Below are 18,622 nucleotides of genomic sequence, written 5' to 3'. Positions count from 1 at the left end.
CGTATGAACCCCCGCCATGCGGATGCTCGCTGTGAAAAGACTGTCACCACCGTGAAGCCTTTCACGGCATCAGTGGGTACATGGATTAAATATGATGGAAATATGCTGCATTAGCCATACAGTCGACCGCTATTATTCGATAGGAATGTGGACTCGGTCAGCCCGTGAATACAAAAAAGGATGGTTTAAAAAAAAAAGAAAAAAAATAACTGACAAACATTTAAAGTATATATAATGGTCTGTTAAAGGTGTAGTCACTAAATTATAATATTAGGTATAGTTTACATATACTATATTACTTGTTACACAAATGTTGCATTCGAGTTGCTGTAAATACGGTAGACTAGATCCACATGGACATTCAATGGTTTTCCAAAGCATGATCATGAATGTCAGTGGCATTGTCCGAGGTGGGCTTTGGGCCCCGCTAGGACAGCCGCTCCGGTCCCAAGCCGTAGCGCCGAGCTCAGCTTTAGAGTTAAGTGCTCCTCCTGAGATGGAGGCGGAAACGCTGAACATGAGAGCCACCATCCATCACAGCCAGACAGTCAATTAAATACATCATTCCCGCAGGCGGGAGCAACAACGTTGCACAATGAATTTCACTCATCACCACGGTTGATGCGGAGTTGTGGTGCAGGCCGATGGATCGACTGCGTGAATGCAAATTGCCTTGTCCGAGCCAACACCGGACTTTATGTTTTATTGCCTTATCAGAGATGGACGAGTATCAGTGCTATATATCGGTACCGGGGCGTTATTTTAAAGTATCAATACTACTCGAGGCTGCCGACACCAGCCGCCGATACTCAAGGCAGAAAGAAATTTGACGTCAAATAAGTCCTCCTCTGCAGTAGTTGGTCCTATATTGCGGAAGTTTGACACATGGGCCAATATTGTCAGTGGCATCAAGAAAGCTTTGTCATTGTTTTAGATGAAATATATCAAAAGTACCACAGGCATCGGTACTAAAAGATTTATCCTGTAACTTTGAGAATATACAATAAATATCTACTGATAATTATGGCTATTTATTCCTCGGGAAATACAACCTAAAAATGAATAATGGGATATAGTTATAGTTTTCCATCCGATGGGCTTTACAATTCCACGAAGAAGAATCGCGAGTTCTCTTGTTTCGGAGTGAGCGCCAGCTTTCAGCCCATCAGTGTTCTATGTGTCAGTGCTTCTATAGATAGACTTGTCAAGTCGGACCTGCGGGTCGCGGGGGTCCCGGAACCTCTTCGCCGGTGTTGACCTCTAGACAGACGCTGTCAGGTCCCCCCCACCCCTCACTTCGGAACTCCTCTCCCCCTCCCACCCCTTTCCCGTCTTCCACACTCGCGGCACCTCAACAGATTCTTGGTGGAGCGTAATAAAGACGTCCCGCTCGGACCCTGACGTGACTGGTGGCTCGGCAGGTAGTTGCGCTAATTGCCGGCCTCCCATTGGCCGAGAGGGCTTGTAGCTCGTTTGCGGCTCGTTGGCGGCGTGACGGCGCGCAGTTTATCCGCTTGACAGCTTAGTTAGCGGCGGCGGGACGTGTGAAATGTCACACATTTTTTTGTGCCAATTTGAGAGCATCACGCAAAGTGAGAGGAACGTTTGCCATGAAAATGATGTGCCTGCAGATACTCGCACTCATTTCACAAACCAGAGAATTTTGTAGCTCGTTAGAAAGTAAATGCAGAAATATGTATTTGCTGGTATAGCACATCAGGTTTGAGAGATATTTTCATTTTTCATCATCAGAATATTCAGATCAGTAAAAATGTTGACTTCCTTACATTTGATTTTATTGTTATTATTGCATATTTTTTTTACAACACAGTAATGTACATTATATTGTGTACTGTGATTTTAGCATTACAATTATTTTTGTTGTGAGACCACATCAATCCACCAGCTACATTCTTCAGTATCAAAGGTATCGCTACAAATGTTCCAGTCATGAAGACAGGACCCAAAAGAGCAGGGTTAACGCTAACAAGCTAACATGACCGGGTGCTAGGCTAGTGTGTTAATTATTAATTAGGCATGAGCAAAGGCGCATGGGGGTGTGCTCGCTGAACATGGTGATCTGAATCCCTGGAGATTTCTGTGGTCTTGTCTGCGGCCACAACGCAGAGTGGCTAATTAGCTCGTTGCTAGATGATGACGCTGACCTTTTAACTTCACCCGCGCCGTATGGGGAGTAGGCCAGGTTCAGGTCGGGGGGGGGGGGGGGGAGGGGTTCAGCTCAATGCACCCCGTTGAATGATGACCAGAGTGGCTACAAGTTAGCATTACTAGTAAGGTACAACACATTTGGATTTGTTTCTTGAAACAAAGCTCTTTGGAGCATGTTGCCATGTTAGTTTCACCAGATAAACTTGCTAGCACCATGGACAGTGACAAGGCCTCATGTCTTAAATTAGGAGGAGCACTGGGTAGCACGTCCGCCTCACAGTTAGGAGGGTGCGGGTTCGATTCCACCTCCGGCCCTCCCTGTGTGGAGTTTGCATGTTCTCCCCGTGTCCGCTGGGGTTTTCTCCGGGCACTCCGGTTTCCTCCCACATCCCAAAAACATGCTTGGTAGGCCGATTGAACACTCTAAATTGTCCCTAGGTATGAGTGCGAGTGCAGATGGTTGTTCGTCTCTGTGTGCCCTGCGATTGGCTGGCAACCGGTTCAGGTTGTGCCCCGCCTACTGCCTTGATGACGGTTGGGATAGGCTCCAGCACGCTCGCGACCCCCGTGAGGACAAAGCGGTTCAGAAAATGGATGGATGCATGGATGGATGGACTTGATTAGTGTTTTTGTTTAAATTTCAAAACGTTTGAATTCAAGGGTTTGGAGTTTGAAGTAGGGTTTCAAGTTAGGCTTGTTGTTTCAAATTAAGATTTCAAGCCAGGGTTAAGGTTTTGAACTTGTGTTTTACGTCACACAGGGTATTGAAGTAAGGTTTCAATATTTGGTATTGTGTTCAAGTATCCAAGATGAGATTTAGGTTTCAAATTCCGCTTTCAGACCTGGGCGAGGTTTGAAAGAAAGTTATTAAAATCTGGTTGGGGTTTCAAATTAAGGTTTCAAAATGGGGAGTGGGTTTCAAACTTGTTTTCAGAGCCAGATGAGGGCTATGAAGTAAGCTTCCAAGCTAAGGTTCGGGCTTTAACGTAGGATTTTAAGTCAGGGTTTGGCCTGGCATGTGACTTTATCGCTCATTTTCTGCCTCCCATTTCTGTGCAGTTAGAGCTCATTAGTGTAATTTGATGTTTTGGAGTGAATTGCTGCAGGCGGGATGATTACCCCTCCACCCCCCTCGTCCCCACTCCGTTTTGGGAATGCTAATTCATGCCTTTGAAAGCAACGTGTGTATTTATTGATTTTTCACTCTCCAAATCTCTATCCTTCTTAAATTGTCATGGAGGGGGGGGGGCACTCTTTATTTTTTTATTTTTATAAGAATACCAGCAGTTGTGATCTTGGCATGCTCTTCCTCCTCCTCCTCCTCCTTGGTGTCGTTACACTTTCAACGTGGCATTACGCAGATGTCCTATCAGCATATTGTGAAGGAGGGAGGCGGGCAGATTAATGCCTCTCCTCTACTTGAGTGTATCAGGACAGGGATTAGGGCGCTAACAGCTGCGTCCCCTGACTGAGAAGAATTACAAGTATTATCACCTCCATCATTAAAGAAGGCCGCGCCGCTTCAATCAATTCATCCCGGGATAACACGCCGCCAGCTGGACCCCCTGCGTGAGAACTTGACTTAATCGGCCAATAAGTGGCGGGGAAGGGCGCTCGCTATTTGATCAAATTACGCCCGCTCGGGGTGGAGGGATTACCGAGGGGGCTCGCTGCTGAAAAATGGCGGCCCACTTGGCGCTGGAAGACGAGCGCACTATCCAGGTCAGAATTTTGCTCGGGGAAATGTGCTCGTTCATCATCACCCCCCCCCCCCAACACACGGCCAAGAACCACCCTCCCAGCATACGTCCCCCCCCCCTTTGGCCTCATTTCTGTCTGCTGTAAACTAATAACTTCCTGCTTGTGTCTTGTTTCTAGTCGTTGTGGACACACCTCCCAACACTCGGATTTATCGTTGTTGAGAATGCGTTGGTTGGACATGTACCGGTTGGGTGTCGTTGTAGAAGCGTGTCGTTATGCATGCTGGTTAAATCCCGTGTTTAATACTATGCGTGTTCCCTGTGTTGAGTCACGACTATTTCCGCTGATTATTCAAATGTTTCATTAACATCCAGACGCAAATAAATGTGCTCCAGTAACCAGACGAGCGTCACGGCCACGAGAGGAATTTACAATGAGGGAAAAGGCCAACGTTTGAGAGACATTTTCACAACCACGTCCGAGTCATGGCTGTCGGTGGCGTTGGCTCAAGGTGACGAGGTGGGAAAGGTGTGGGGGGGTCACCTTTCTGCCACGCTAGGCTAACGACACGCTAATTAGCGACACTGTCCTCAAGTCATATAAGTCACACTGGACACACAGCATTAGTGTCTTGATGTTTTTGTGTGTGTAGGAGTTTTGCTGTGTAGGTGTACACGAAGCAATTCCTCAAGATAATTTCTTACTGGAAAGTGTGTGTTTGTCATGGCGGCTGGCATTAATTCAGCGTTGCGCTCCCTCCAGGGGGTCCGGCGTGTGGACTAAACTAGCGAGGCAGAATTAGACTCTTCACGGCGCTGTTAATATGGAGGCAATTAAACGAGATTTTAACCTCACAACCTCACTGCGGTTATTAATGAAGAGCTAATTATGTGGGCTGTCGGAACCGGTTCTAAAATGGAAGCGTTAGCAATGCAACGTTTTTTTTTTTAAAGCGTTTATTTGTTTGCGCAGGCCAACCAAGCCGCAGGGGAGAGGAGGTCCATTTTGTTTCAGCACGTGATGTTGTAGCAGGAGACTTTTTAGCATCTGAGTGAGCAGATGGTGGCACAATGACAACTCTTGTTAGCATTTGCGTTCGCATTGGAGTTTTAAGTCTCGGCCTATTGATAAAGAAGAAAAAGGTGATGATGGCCATAGAACAGGAAATGGAACTCATCACGACTCCACACGAACAAATCAAATGAGACAGGATGTCAGCATTAGAAAAGCATTCGTGCTACTGTTTTTGGGGAAAAAGGAAGACAGAAAAAAATTGGAATCCGCCTGAAAAAAATATCGAAACGTGCGAGTGTCAATCGTGTTGGTGTGTCGATTGGTGACAATTGGTGAGGAGGTTGCCGTAGTCACGCTTATTTGAGGTAATTAGCGGCAGCAGCGCTTGCTAACGAGCCCCTTTGATCGCTCGCTGACGAAACTTTGATTGTTCTGCCACGGTCTTTGATTGCCTGCGATGGTCTTTGATTGCTGGGCGATGGTTGGGCGCTTGTTTGCTCTCCCGCTCTGGGAGGAGTTTGACGTATCAAAGGCGTGCGGGTGCTTTATGAAAGTTTAATTGTGTTATTGATTTAGCGGAAGGTTTGACGCCCGCAGTGTCAGCTCCCCTGGCGGAGCTTAGCGCATTCAAATGCTCATCAGCGCCTCGCCCTCCCTCCTTTTCTCCTCCTCCTCCTCCCTTCTTTCTTTCTTCCTTTCTTCCACACAGAACAATCGCCACAGGCCAGCCTGGCGGGCTCGGTTTAATTGCCATTAATTAAAAGCATAAATCTTTTTTCTCTTCACTGACTGCTGCTCTTAAACACGCCTTTTGCGTCGCTCCGCTTGTCAGGATCCCTCCCGGCGAGGCAAGGTTCATCCCCCGTATTCCCTTCGCCCCCCCGTCCTCTCTTACCAACACACCAGACGGTTCCGGAATGGTCTTTTTAGCGCGTGACGCCATGTTTTGCAAAGGGCCTTCCTTTCTTTATCGATGTCTAATGAGGTCAAGTGAATCGGCTCGTATGTTTTGTGACCACGCGGAAGGAACAGCCGGCACGTTGAACGCAGGCTCCCACAGTCGGGGCCCGGCCGTCTAATGAGATGGTCATTAGCCTGTTTGGCGCTAGCCGGACGGTATGGCGGAACGGACGCCCTTTCGGGCCTTTAATGGCACGTGACGGCTCCATTTAGCGGAAGGAGATGTGACTTTGGTGTGGACAAGGCCAAATTTTCACACGAGTTCTGCTCCACTTGTGACGCGTTTGCGCAGTTAGCTGTCACGGCCCGCAGCTAAACCGATGTCAACAATGTTAGCATGTGGGGGAGACAGAGATGCTTTCTTAATGGTTTCCTCTAACTGGATAGATTTACTTTCAGTTATATGAATCTGTTCTCAGTTTGTAGATGTATTTTCAATTGTTTGAATGAATAAATGCTTTATTTTGTTGAATGTATTTTTTGGTATTTTTTTTGTTCATATATGTAATTTTTTTTAAATTGATTTGTCAATGTATTTTTATATGGTGTAGTAAACCTGTGTAATAGTTTGTATTTGTTATGTTATTTTTAGTTGAATTTTATATATATTTTTTTAACATTTTGGCAAACACGATCGTAGCTCCACCATTTTGGCCAAGCCAACCCCCGTCGGCTGCTTAATGAGATGGCCATTAGCCTCCTTGGCGTTGGTGGGCGAGTGAACGCCTGACCGAATGCTGGAATCAACATGTAGTCGGGGCTTTAATGGCACGTGATGGCTCCATTTAGCGGAAGAAGACGTGATTTTTGTCTGGATGAGGTCGATTTTCACACGGTTTCCGCTCCACTTGTGACACAGCCCGGGATGAGAGCTAACCTGATGTAAACAATGTCATCATGGCAGTGAATGAAGACTGCTTTTAATTTGTTACTTCTCATGCCATTGTCAAAACAAGTTAACTGTTGAATAGTAAAGATTCAAATCAAGTAGAAAAAGAACTGGAACATTTTTGACATTTCTTTCATTTTTAAAATATCCATCCATCCATTTTCTGTACCGCTTTGTCCCCACGGGGATCGCGGGCATGCCGGAGCCTCTCCCAGCGGTCATCGGGCAGTAGGCGGGGACACCCTGAACCGGTTGCCAGCCAATCGCAGGGCACACAGAGACGAACAACCATCTGCACTCGCACTCATACCTAGGGACAATTTAGTCTTCAGTTTTTAAAATAAACATTTTACAAACATTTTCAATTTTGGTTTATTTTTTTAAACTTGTTTTGAGTTAGTAAAAATCAAACATTTCATTATCCTTTTCAATTTTGGTTTATAGTTGTTTTGAGTTAGTTTAATCTTCAAATCTTGTTTTGATGCATGTAATATTTTTTATGTATTTTCAATGAAGTCGTTTCTAATCTTGTCTTTCTAAATGTGTTTTTACATTTGTAAATCTGATTTAAAGGTTTTATATATATATTTTTTCTTTTAAATGCTTCAATATGTAGTTTCAAGTTTCTCAGACTTCTTATTACACTTGTAAATATATTAGACATTTTGTAATTGTTTTTTTTTCTCCACATTTTATAACCATTTAAAATTATGAAAATTGCAGGCTCTGAAACGGTCCATGTGACCTTATTAAATGTGGGAACGCTGCATTCATGGTCACGGCATAAAAAGCCAAAGTCGTTCACTTTAGCGCAGGTGATCGACGTCCTTCCCAGCGCAAGCATTTTAAGCGGCGACACTTAATTGGGACATTTCCCGCTCACGTTCCAATGTTGATGATGACGTCCCGAGGAGGACTTGATCAGGCGAGCTGTCAATTTGACCCGCCCCACAGCGCATTTGTAATCCGGCACAGGAAGCAGGAAGTTCCAATTAAAATTAAAATAAGCCCTTTAAGAGCCTCTTAAATTGACAAGTCCGCAATGATTTTGGAATCGGTGCCTGTCAAAGGTCTCGGAAAAACTCGGTCTGATAAGGCCCAACGCTTCCAATTAGCGGCCGAGCAGGGCCTCAGCCGCTAATGATTTTCGCGTCCCTAAAGATGTGGCGCCGACACTTATTGCAAATTACCGACAAAAGAGCCGCTTGTATTGATGAGCGGGCCAACAACCCGGCGTTCTCCAGTCACGCCGCGAGGGTCCGCAGGCCGTCCGCCCGGCCCCCCCTTGACGCAAATGCTAATGCTAACGCGAGGGAGGGGTCATCAATAACGTCTGGCCTCGTCTAATTATAGACGCCATCTCTCAGGGCCACGGGAGGCCGCAGGGCAGCGGCGTAATTGAGCCGAAGAGAATCTCCTTGGCCGCCGTTGTTTACAGTCCTTGAAACGGATGGAGAGGAATGGTTCCCAGACGGGATTCCCGGGCGGGGGGCCGTGTTTGCTGTGCGGGAAGTGGGGATATCGGCGGATGATGATACGCTCCCGGTCGGGCCGGGATTTCAAGTTGAAGGCCAAAGCTGTTTGCCGGCAGGGTCACCTCGTTTATTCTCCGCAGAAACAAAATAGACGAGTGTTTAGCGGCGGAGAAAGAGTCAACATCGACGGTTTTGTGCTCCCGTGCGCCTATCACCTTAAGAAAAAATGGGAAGCGGTTGGTCGGCGTTTAGCTACAAATGTGGTGGTCAAGTGTTTGTATTCTGCTGTGCCATTCTTTTGTGAAATTCGGATTGTTGCAAATTTGTTTACAAGACAAAGAAAATGGCCGAAATGACAAACAGGAGTCACTGGAAACCAAAATAGCAGAATTTCTGCGTCTTTCCGGACATGGTTTCTTGAGATTTTTTTTTTGTGGGTCTGCTCATCATAGACGTGGCTACCAAATTTCATGTTGCTAAGTTAAACTGGACCCTGCAAATGGCCCAAATGACCTTAACAGATCTGCTTGAATCTAAAATGGTAGGCTTTAAATGTTTTTTTGTTTGTTTTTGTGGGTCTACAAATGAAACACATGCTGACCAAATTTTGTCTTACTGACCATGTTGAGGGAGTACGTTTTCCAAACACGCATATCTCTAAGTACAGTTAACGGTTTAAAGATGTATCTGGGTTGAGGCGCATGGTGCGGTGATGCGACAAGAGACGAGCGCAGTCATGAAGCGTTAGCGGCGTTCGGCACTGACGAGGGCAGCCCAGACCCCCGCCGGTGCCAAAACGGCTCGGCTGGCAGAGCTTTTTGCCCTTTTGGAAAACACAACCTGAGATGAGAATTGAGGCCGGCGGACACGAGACGGCGTGAAGGGATGGAAGGGGCGGGGCTACCACCTCTGGCGCGGAAAGACAGAGAAAGGATTGAGAAGATGGCGGAAAGTGAGAATAAAAATGGGATGTTGGCGATGTTTTAACACTACTTTAACACTGGTCAAGCGTCGTCGTCCGCTTTTCAAGTTTGACCTACAAAAGCTTTCACCATGCATTCTAATGTATAGCTAATAAACAAAAAAAAATCTTCAATCTGATGCTCAACCTAACACTTAATTCATAACGATTATTTAATATTATATATATTAACTGCTAAACTGGCATTTTTGTTTCCGAGTGTACATGCCATACGACATCAGATATCGTTGCGTGAGCATTTTGACTAACCACAAACTGTACATATGCATTTTTTTGGGGGGGGGGGGCAGACGTTTGTTGTGCGTTTACTAAGTGGTTACAAGATCTTCCATCTGGCCAATTTCTCCCCTACAGCAGACACGACCCCCCCCAGGCCTCGCACCCGGCCCCTCCCTCACCCTTTGCATCATTTCAACATGCAGATAATAGGCTTTGACTTGTGGCTGCACGTTTATGGCTCTTTTCGTGTGGTGGTGCACCGTGACAGGCCAGCCAGTCAGCAGCCAGCCAGCCTGTCAGCCTCTCTAATGACCCCCCCCCCCTCCTTTGCCTATCCTCCCACCCCCTTTTCAGTCTCTTTTCTGTCTCATTGGCCGTTTCCTTCAAAAACAAAATCGCTCATTTAAATTCTCCCGCCCGGGGGCGTTTTTTGGGGGTCTTCAAATATTGTTGGAAAGTGAGCGGATTAGGCAAAATATGCTTTTTTAAAATGTTAATAAATTTTCTGGTTCACTCCGGGCTCCTCCGAGGCCAATTAGGCGCTCTCTGCCGCCTGCATTAATGTCAAGCTGACATGGCGGCTGTAATTACTCGCGCGCTTGAAACAGCCCAACTTTTTTTTTTTTTTTCCCTCCTTCTTCTCTCCTCACCCACTCGTGGCGAAGACGAGCGCCTGGCGGTGACACGCCGGCCGTTTGATCATTTAATCATCGCTCGCTTCCTCGCAAGAGAGGCAGTTCACCTTGTGTTGTGCACGGGCTTGCAAAAAGGCGCCGTTGCCAGGCTTGTAGACGGCGGTCATTAACGGCAGAGCAGCGGTGTGCAACGTGGACCAAAGTCTTGCTACGCCAAAGCTCTTATCTGACTATTTTGGTGTGACCTGGGGGGCAGGATAATACTGACAAAGACCACAGTCCTCAGTAATCCACGGCAATATTAGTTGTTCTATGTCGAGGTAAAAGAATATATGCCCGTGTTACATGTATTGGTCCAGAGATTGAGTTCAAATATTTGTTTCTTAAAAATTAACACTGCCACACAGATGCTATTTGTCAGTCCATCGACCGCCAATGAAATTTTGCATCTGTTGTTAGCATTAAGCTAAAGAGACTTTTTGAAAGCAAAGATGAGGTTGTTTTAAATTGTCTTGTGGCTGCATGACAGGAAGTGACGCATCGCCCCTTGATCGGCCTTTTCCGGGTAATGCCAAACCCTTCCCACCGCCTCAACCCCCCTCCTCAGTCCCCCCTTTCCGATTACCTTGGCGAAGCGCGAACGCACACGTCAGGAGCGTGGCGGTAATTATTTGTGCGATGCCATCAGCATGGATCAATCAGTCAGGAAGGCTGCCGGCGGAAGGCGGCGAGCGCCGCTTGATTGACAGCTTTGGTAATGATGGGATTGAACCCCCCGCCACACACACATACACACACCCTTAGACACACACGCGCCCGCTTGTCAAGACCACATTGGGAAACGCTCCGATCAATGCACTCGTCATGTCGGAATTATTTGCCGCGTGGGGAACGTCACTTCCGCCTGGGTCATGTTAGAAAAATCCAACTTGCCTGCGCTTCACATCACTCAATGCTACAAATGACTGACACCGATTTTCCTGAAAAAAATCACACAATTTAGTTGAGAATAGTCTCGAGTAAAGTGAAGAAACTTTGACATCAGAAACGAACTAAAAAGACGTGTGCACTCTGGCTTTGATGTTTCAAAATCACTTTTAGGCCCACTTAATTAGGTACGCTGTCCGAGTATCTTGTTATATGACATAAGCCAAATAAAGGCTAGTGTAGCTTTGATGAAGAACTGCAAAACATACACGATTAAGACACTTCATTAGGTACACTGCTGGGAATAACACTCTTAACCCTTAAAGGTCACAATCTGGAAGATGGTGAAGTGAGGTGGGAGTAAGTATGGGGAATAATACACTGCATGTGTTAAAATGTCACGTGTCTTTGGCGGCACAACCTTTCAAGAAGTTCTGTCAACGAAAGAAACCTTGAATAACTTTCATCTTGTTTATTGCAGCTGTAATCGACCTTTACACGCCACTTTTGGATCATGTTGCAATCATTATGAGTTTGTGTTTTCCTCAAAAGTCATTTACCAAACTGGAGCCCCCCCACCCCACCCCACCTCACCCTCTCCCTGCCTCCTTTATGGGGTTTGATTGACAGGCTAAATGACGCAGATGCTGCTGCGCTCTGAAGGTCGCCAACGGTGTGAGGTGACAGCTTACACGCCTTTGCCGCCGCAGCAACCACGTCATGCCGCTGGGCCACAATATGCACATTCAAATAAATAAATGAAATGATTACTGTCATCAAAATAAATGGTTGGCTGAGCTCCAAATGTGTTCCATATTTATAGACTCATTTTTATTTACTATATATTTTCTAGTAGTCGTAATATTTTTGCTCTTTAAAATATGTATTTTTCTTTGGGCAATTTGTTGCAATTAAACTGTTTATTTTTTACTTCGATTTGTCGCCCTCGTGTGGTCAACTACGTTATAGCACCTTGGGTTGAATCTCGTAATTCCCTCTGTTGTAGAATTTTCAACAGCTGAATAATACAACATAACACCTCCTTATTCAGTGAATAGGGATTTTTTTAATTCAGCATTTTTAATCGAGTGTGTTCCTTTGATTTATTTTTAAGTCAGAGTTCATTTTTAACCGACGAATCGTCTGATGTGTTGCTCCCATTTGAATAAACACAAAATAGCCTTCTTAAATATGGAATGTTAATTCTTACAGATTACTCTGCAGGACTGACACCATTTTAATGGTGATAAATGCTAAGAGAGATATTTGTCAGCCCGGATGACTTGGAATAATTCAATCTATAGATGAGGGAAATCATCTTGAATTCATAAACACAAATATTTATTAGGTTGATTTTCTTTATAACGAATTCCACTAGAGCGTTTATGCATCAAATAAACAAGATGTCCATTTAATAAGCTGCATTTGACAATGTTGACATCTAAAGTCTGACCATGAAGGAAATAAAATGCATTAAAAATGAATATTGCTGCGGGATTAAAATGAATTTAAAAACTATTGCATGATTCAAATATTGTGTGGAAATGATGCAAAAGTGCTTGTCAGCTATTCTGGCGCGCTCATTAGCAGCCCATAATGACTCGACTAATTATAAGATGACAACCTCCATTAACGCCATCACTGCTCCACACACACGCGGAAAAATACACGCACGAGCACATATTGAAGAATATTCTTCAAAGGAAAACAAAATGACGTGGTGGGGTGGGGGGTTCCGACTATGACGCCGGAATTAAATCTCCCTTTTTTTTAGAGAGAAAAAAAAATCCTGTTTGAGTGTTTAGGAAATAAAAGCTCGCCGCTGAGGCCTGCCGAGGAGAAAAAAGCAGCTTCATTTCTCGGGCATCGAGAACAGGCTTCAAGAAGCTCTGCGCTGATTGGCCGGCGGGGTCTGGGCGCCAGCCAATGGGGACGTAGGAGCAGGTGGATGAAAAGGAGCAGAAAGAGGAGGAGGAGGATTTTCTTTCTTTTTGGAGTGCTATGAAGAGAAGCAGCGTTGCGGTATTTATTAGAAAGGAGAAGATATTAATCACCCCACCCCCTCTTGGCCGTGGGCCGTGACGTCACCTCAGGAAGTCATTGTAGCGCGCAAGTAGGGTGATTAGCGGCAAAAGGTTCGAGCGAGTGTGGAGTGTGATGCGGCAGCCGGACGGAGCTGCAAGCCAGCTGCGCATTGACGCGCAACTTTCACGCAACTTCCAATAAAAGCCAAAGAAGAAAAAAAAAACCTGGAAGTGGGGTGGGGGGGCGACCTGCGCGCGGATGCCGTGGAAGTTCACCTGCTGGATTGTGGACTTATTTGCCTTTTTTTTTTCTTTTCTTTTTCTTTTTTGATTTTTTTTTCTCCAGTGTGCCAACTTTTTGGGGGTTGTGCATGTGAGGAGAGGCGCGCCAGGGCTGTTATGACGACCCCCTCCCGCTAAGATGGAGGCATCGAGCGGCTCCAGCTTCGGAATTGACACCATCCTGGCGGGCGGGCGGGCCACGCCGTCGCCGCCGCCGTCCTGCTCGGACGCCGATACGGTGGCGGATACGGCGCCCTCGTCGCCGCTCTCCGTCACCGCGGAGCACCCGTCGGACCCCGACGCCAACCCCCTTCACCACCACCACCTCCACCATCACCACCAACAACATCATCATCATCATCATCACAACCAGCACCAGCACCACGGGCCGCCGGCGCAGCCTCCCCCTCCTCCGCCGCACCACCACCTCCTCCTCCCCGCGGCCGGCGCGGGTTGCAGCGGCCCGCGGAGCGCCACCTCGTCTTTCCTTATCAAGGACATCCTGGGCGACGGCAAGCCACTGGCCGCATGTGCGCCCTACAGCACCAGCGTGTCCATGTCACCCAGTAAGGCCGCTGAGAGCGCCTCGGGCCCGGATGGCTTTCGGCCCAAGATGGAGCTCCAGGACGAGCGACGGGGCGGCAAAATGGAGCGGCGGGATGAGATGCTGCTACACGGCGACAAGTGCAACGGTACGGAGGCTCGGAGGGAGGATGTTGATGCGGGGAGGAGGGCTGCATGGGAGAGGAGCAAAAGGAGGAGGGGGATTTTGCTGGTGCATGCATGGGAGAAGGAAGAAGCTGTGCGCGGAGCCTCCCTGGTGGCTCAATTAGAGAGATGATTGTTACTCCTGGAGGCAGGAGGAGAAAAAAAAGGGAGGGGGTAACGCAGGGGGGGCTACAAATAGATTGACATATTGATTTTTACAACAACACGCGCCTCAGCTCAAGTTCATTTAAAAGTTGACGCAAGTGATTTGATTTGGGCGTTGCGGACGAAGTGGAATGCAGACCGCTGGACTTTTGCTTTCCAACTTAATCCAAAAAGAATTTGGACTCAACACAAGCACGCACATTTTGAAATAATTGAAAAAGTAAGAACAATGTTAAAAAGATGAACCATGCAAACTGTACTATTATGATATTCGTTACGCATCATTTTTGTTGTAGCTGCAGATATTTCAACGTCAGATAAATTTATTGTTAAAACGCAGTGAAAAAACGCGACCTGCAGCTAAAATGTGGCAAGTGGGTTGTTAAGAGTGTAGAAGGCGTTTCGGCATAAATTCAAATGCTTCTTCGGGTCTTGAATGTTAAGGACTCGGTCATATTTTGGAGAAAAATATATATATTTTAGATTGAAATTTTTAAATATATAAATACATATATATTCAAGGGGAATGTTTTAAAAGATAAAACAATATATTTTATATTCAATAAAAAGTTAGTTCGATAAACAAAATGTGTATTCAAAAAATATGACCATTTTCAAAACAGAAATCACTCGTTTAATTTAAAAGGTTGTTTTGGCAAAAACAAAATGCATATTAAAGAGTATACATATATTTATTTAAAAAAAAAACTATTTCGAAGATCAAATAGAGCGAAAACGTAATACTGAAAGAAAAATGCAATATTTCAAGAAAAAGCTAAACTTATATTATGTTCACGGAACACGTTCGTACATTTTTCTTAAAAGCTACAGTATATATTTTCGAGGAAAAGTTGACGACTTCTAAGATGGGAAGCGTGCATTTTCAAACGAAGGGGGTCATATTTTTTTTCTTCCGCGTATTAATAAACTCGCTCGCCATGCATATTTTTGCCACGACCGCCCGGGAGTGGAGTGCATGTGCCGCCATTAATTTGATGCATGTTGTGATGGTGGGTACGCACGCAGGCAGCAAGGAGGAGGGCGAGCGCGAAATCTCGAGCAGCCGCGACAGCCCGCCGGCGCGCACCAAGAAGCCCCGCAAGGCGCGCACGGCCTTCACCGACCACCAGCTCAACCAGCTGGAGCGCAGCTTCGAGCGCCAGAAGTACCTGAGCGTGCAGGACCGCATGGACCTGGCTGCCGCGCTCAACCTCACCGACACGCAGGTCAAGACCTGGTACCAGAACAGACGGTACGACAATGCGCCAGCTTACGAAAAAGTGGCGACCTCACATATAATCAAAAGATACTTTTTTTTTTTGTTAACATTTATTTTACTTTTACATTGTCTAATATATGTTGATTAAATTCTGGTGGATTTCCCCAGGCAGACTTTTGTAGCTGTAGTTGTTCATTGAAATGTCGATGATTATTAGTGTCAGATGGGAAAACATTCCATTCTTGTCTTTTTTTATTTATTTATTTTTTATGTTAGACTCTGCACGGGGTGGACTATTTCCACGTTAGAGGCAAAATCTCCTCTTTGGAATGGGTTTAATGTATGGCCTGTCCAAATGTATTTTGTTATCAACTGGTTAAGTTACTGTTATATCATTTTCATTGTAGATTATAAAATAACAGAGATGTCAATGGTTAGTTTGAACAGATTTTGATTTATTGGTTTCATAATTTAACGGTAAAGGCGTTTTAGACCTTTCATATCTTCATGCAAAAAAAGAAGAGGAATGTACATTTGAAAGAATAAAAAAAACAAAATGATTTTTCAAAAATCTGTCAAATTGCAGGTTGACGGGATAATGTCTAAGTATGGTCAAAACGCCACAGGTTGGCCAACGAAGGTTTTAGCGGTTTTTTTTTTTTTAAAGATGAAAATAAGATGCATGCATGTTTTTCCTAATTCATCGTGTAGAATGAAAAGAAACACCAAAATATGGCCCCTCCCCCCCCCAAAGAGTTATGAAATCGCACGTGACCGGATGCAGCCCAAATATGGCCCAGATTCTAGAAGTTGGCCACTGATTTTTAAGCAAGCAACTTTTCTTTTTTCAAAAGTGAAAATGATATCAGCATTTTTTTACCTCTAATTCGTCGTGCACTGCAGTGCCACATGCCCAATTTTTTAGATATCAAATTTCACTTCAGACCATGTACACTGGAAGTTGGCCAGGTTGATTTAGGCACTGTATTTGTGCACGAATTGTTCATCTGATTTTGAAGCCTATTTTCCCATGTGGAATGGAATTAAATTAATTCATCTCAGATTTTATTTCCCACAACTTTGACAGTATTCTATGGACATGCCCCCACAATGGAAGTTGCCCACCACTGGCGGATTAAGAAAGGATTTAAAAGATTTTTCTGCCTTATCATTCACAATTGATCCATGATATTTAGATATTTGTTTAAAAAATAAAATAATTCATGCATTACACGCTTGTACTGGATTTTTGCCTGAATGTGGTTGGCTTCAGCTGATTTAAAAGCCTTTTTTGCTTGGTTGTTTTTTTCACCAATTTTCATCCACAATTCAGCATGCATGCAGATTTAAAAACCAACAACTTTTTCTTCCTGCAAAAAAGATCAAATAGCATAGTGTGCCAAATTCGCGCAATTCGATTATTGTCCACACCTATTTAAAAGTGTCTATATTTTTTTAATCACTTAATTTTATGATGCTTATTGTATGTATGCATTTTTTGCAGCGACTAACTCCCGTTGTCGTTGGGCCTCTGCAGGACCAAGTGGAAGCGTCAGACGGCGGTGGGCTTAGAGCTGCTGGCCGAGGCTGGCAACTACTCGGCCCTGCAGCGGATGTTCCCGTCGCCCTACTTCTACCACCCGAGTCTCCTGGGCTCGGTGGACGGCAGCACTGCGGCGGCGGCAGCCGCGGCCGCCATGTACAGCAGCATGTACCGGACTCCCTCCGCGCCGCATCCGCCGCATCCGTCGCACCCGGCGGCCGCAGCGGCAGCGGCAGCGGCGGCCGCGGGCATCCAGAGGCCGCTGGTGCCCCGCGTGCTCATCCACGGCCTTGGACCAGGGGGCCAGCCGGCACTGAACCCTCTGTCGAGTCCGCCGCACGCGCGGTAGGGACGCAAAAAAGAAAAACTAAAAAACAACAAACCAACCAATTAAAAAAAAAAAAACACACTAAAGACATTTAACCCCACGCACACGTGGCGGGAAAAGGAGAAAAAAAAGACTGGAACACGCGGACTGCTCGCGTCTGATTGTCCGTTTTTGCTTTGTCTTTTTGTACAAAATCCACTTAACATTAGCAAATAAACAGTTAAAGTTTATTATTAGATGGAGAAGAACGGAATGAATAAAGACGTAATGCAAGCGTACAACTTTTCTTTTCTTGTTACGCGGCCGTCCCGGCCGTCTAAAAACAATTGTGTGTTTACAAAAAAAAAAAAAAAAGTCCAATTTACTTGTTAAACCTTGCAGGTTTAGCTTGGTGACTGACATTTGCGCGTAGTGGCGGTGAATGCGCGTGCACGCACTTGAAAACGTAAACGCGCAGGGATACGGAATGTGGCCCTGCAGCTGCTCACACATTTCTCCACTTCTCAGCGGGACACGCTGCAAAGGAAAAAACAACAAATTCTACAAAAGCTAGCAGGGCTGCACGGGAGCCCTTTGGAGGGCCGTGCTCAATTGTATACATTATGTGATTATTATTATGATAATGATTATTATTATTATTATTACTGAAAGTACGTTCATATTTAGCCACACGAGTTTACCCCACTGTTGCAATGACGTAATTATCATTTCCAACTCTATATCAACTTCATAAGAAAATATATGTTTCCATTTTAGAGCATAAACTCAATAGCACTTTTAGTTGGTTTCAGAACTATGACCCCGGAGGTTTTTATGCGATGGTATTAAGATAACTTGCATCATGGCCACTTGCACAAACAAACGTGCTTATTTTTACTGCACACGAAGGAGCAACTATCTGATATTTCAGTTTTAAGAACCCCCCCCCCAAAAAAAACCCCCAGCTCAAATCTTGAAATGTGACTTTTTCACAAGAGGCGCAAATTTTGCCATCTTGCATTGCGGCAGATCCAGCGGCAGCGCGGTGCGTTTTGCGCACGTTGCTCACATGCATGACTTCTGTGCCATTATGATTTATTTATTGCACTCCGCGGGTGGATGGAGGAGGGAGGGGACGGCGCGGGTTTTGGTGTGTGTGCGCTTCATTAACAGCCTGCAAGCCAAACAGAATTAATGTGGCAGCATAGATACCTGCTCATCCATTAGGCAGACGCCTTTAAAAAAGAGAGAGGAAAAACATGATGAAATATTAGATGTCAATGATTTTTATGAGGAGTTAGTTACGTGTGGTTTTTTTTTTTTTTTTTGCGGTGGAGTGATGGCGCAAACAAAGCGGCAAATAAAAAAAAGTGGCAGCGACTTGTTTAAAGTGGGTCACACTT

The 18,622-nt window shown here is 45.4% G+C and overlaps 2 protein-coding genes across 3 annotated transcripts in view; one reads left to right on the top strand and one right to left on the bottom strand.

Moving 5' to 3' along the window:
- The window catches only part of tgfbr3 (transforming growth factor, beta receptor III), a 153,686-nt gene that overhangs the window by 66,238 nt on the left and 68,826 nt on the right, over positions 1-18,622 (bottom strand). The gene's annotated exons all lie outside the window — the stretch shown is intronic.
- barhl2 (BarH-like homeobox 2) lies at positions 13,417-17,261 on the top strand. The gene is made up of 3 exons (XM_085928283.1): positions 13,417-13,969; positions 15,177-15,402; positions 16,907-17,261. Exons 1-3 carry the CDS (start codon positions 13,417-13,419, stop codon positions 17,259-17,261), a joined length of 1,134 nt encoding a protein of 377 aa, XP_085784409.1.

Source organism: Syngnathus leptorhynchus, chromosome 13 (assembly GCF_054491065.1).
Source record: "Syngnathus leptorhynchus isolate UIUO chromosome 13, UIUO_Slep, whole genome shotgun sequence".
Classification (NCBI taxonomy): domain Eukaryota; kingdom Metazoa; phylum Chordata; class Actinopteri; order Syngnathiformes; family Syngnathidae; genus Syngnathus; species Syngnathus leptorhynchus.
This window is presented reverse-complemented; position numbering and strand designations above follow the sequence as displayed.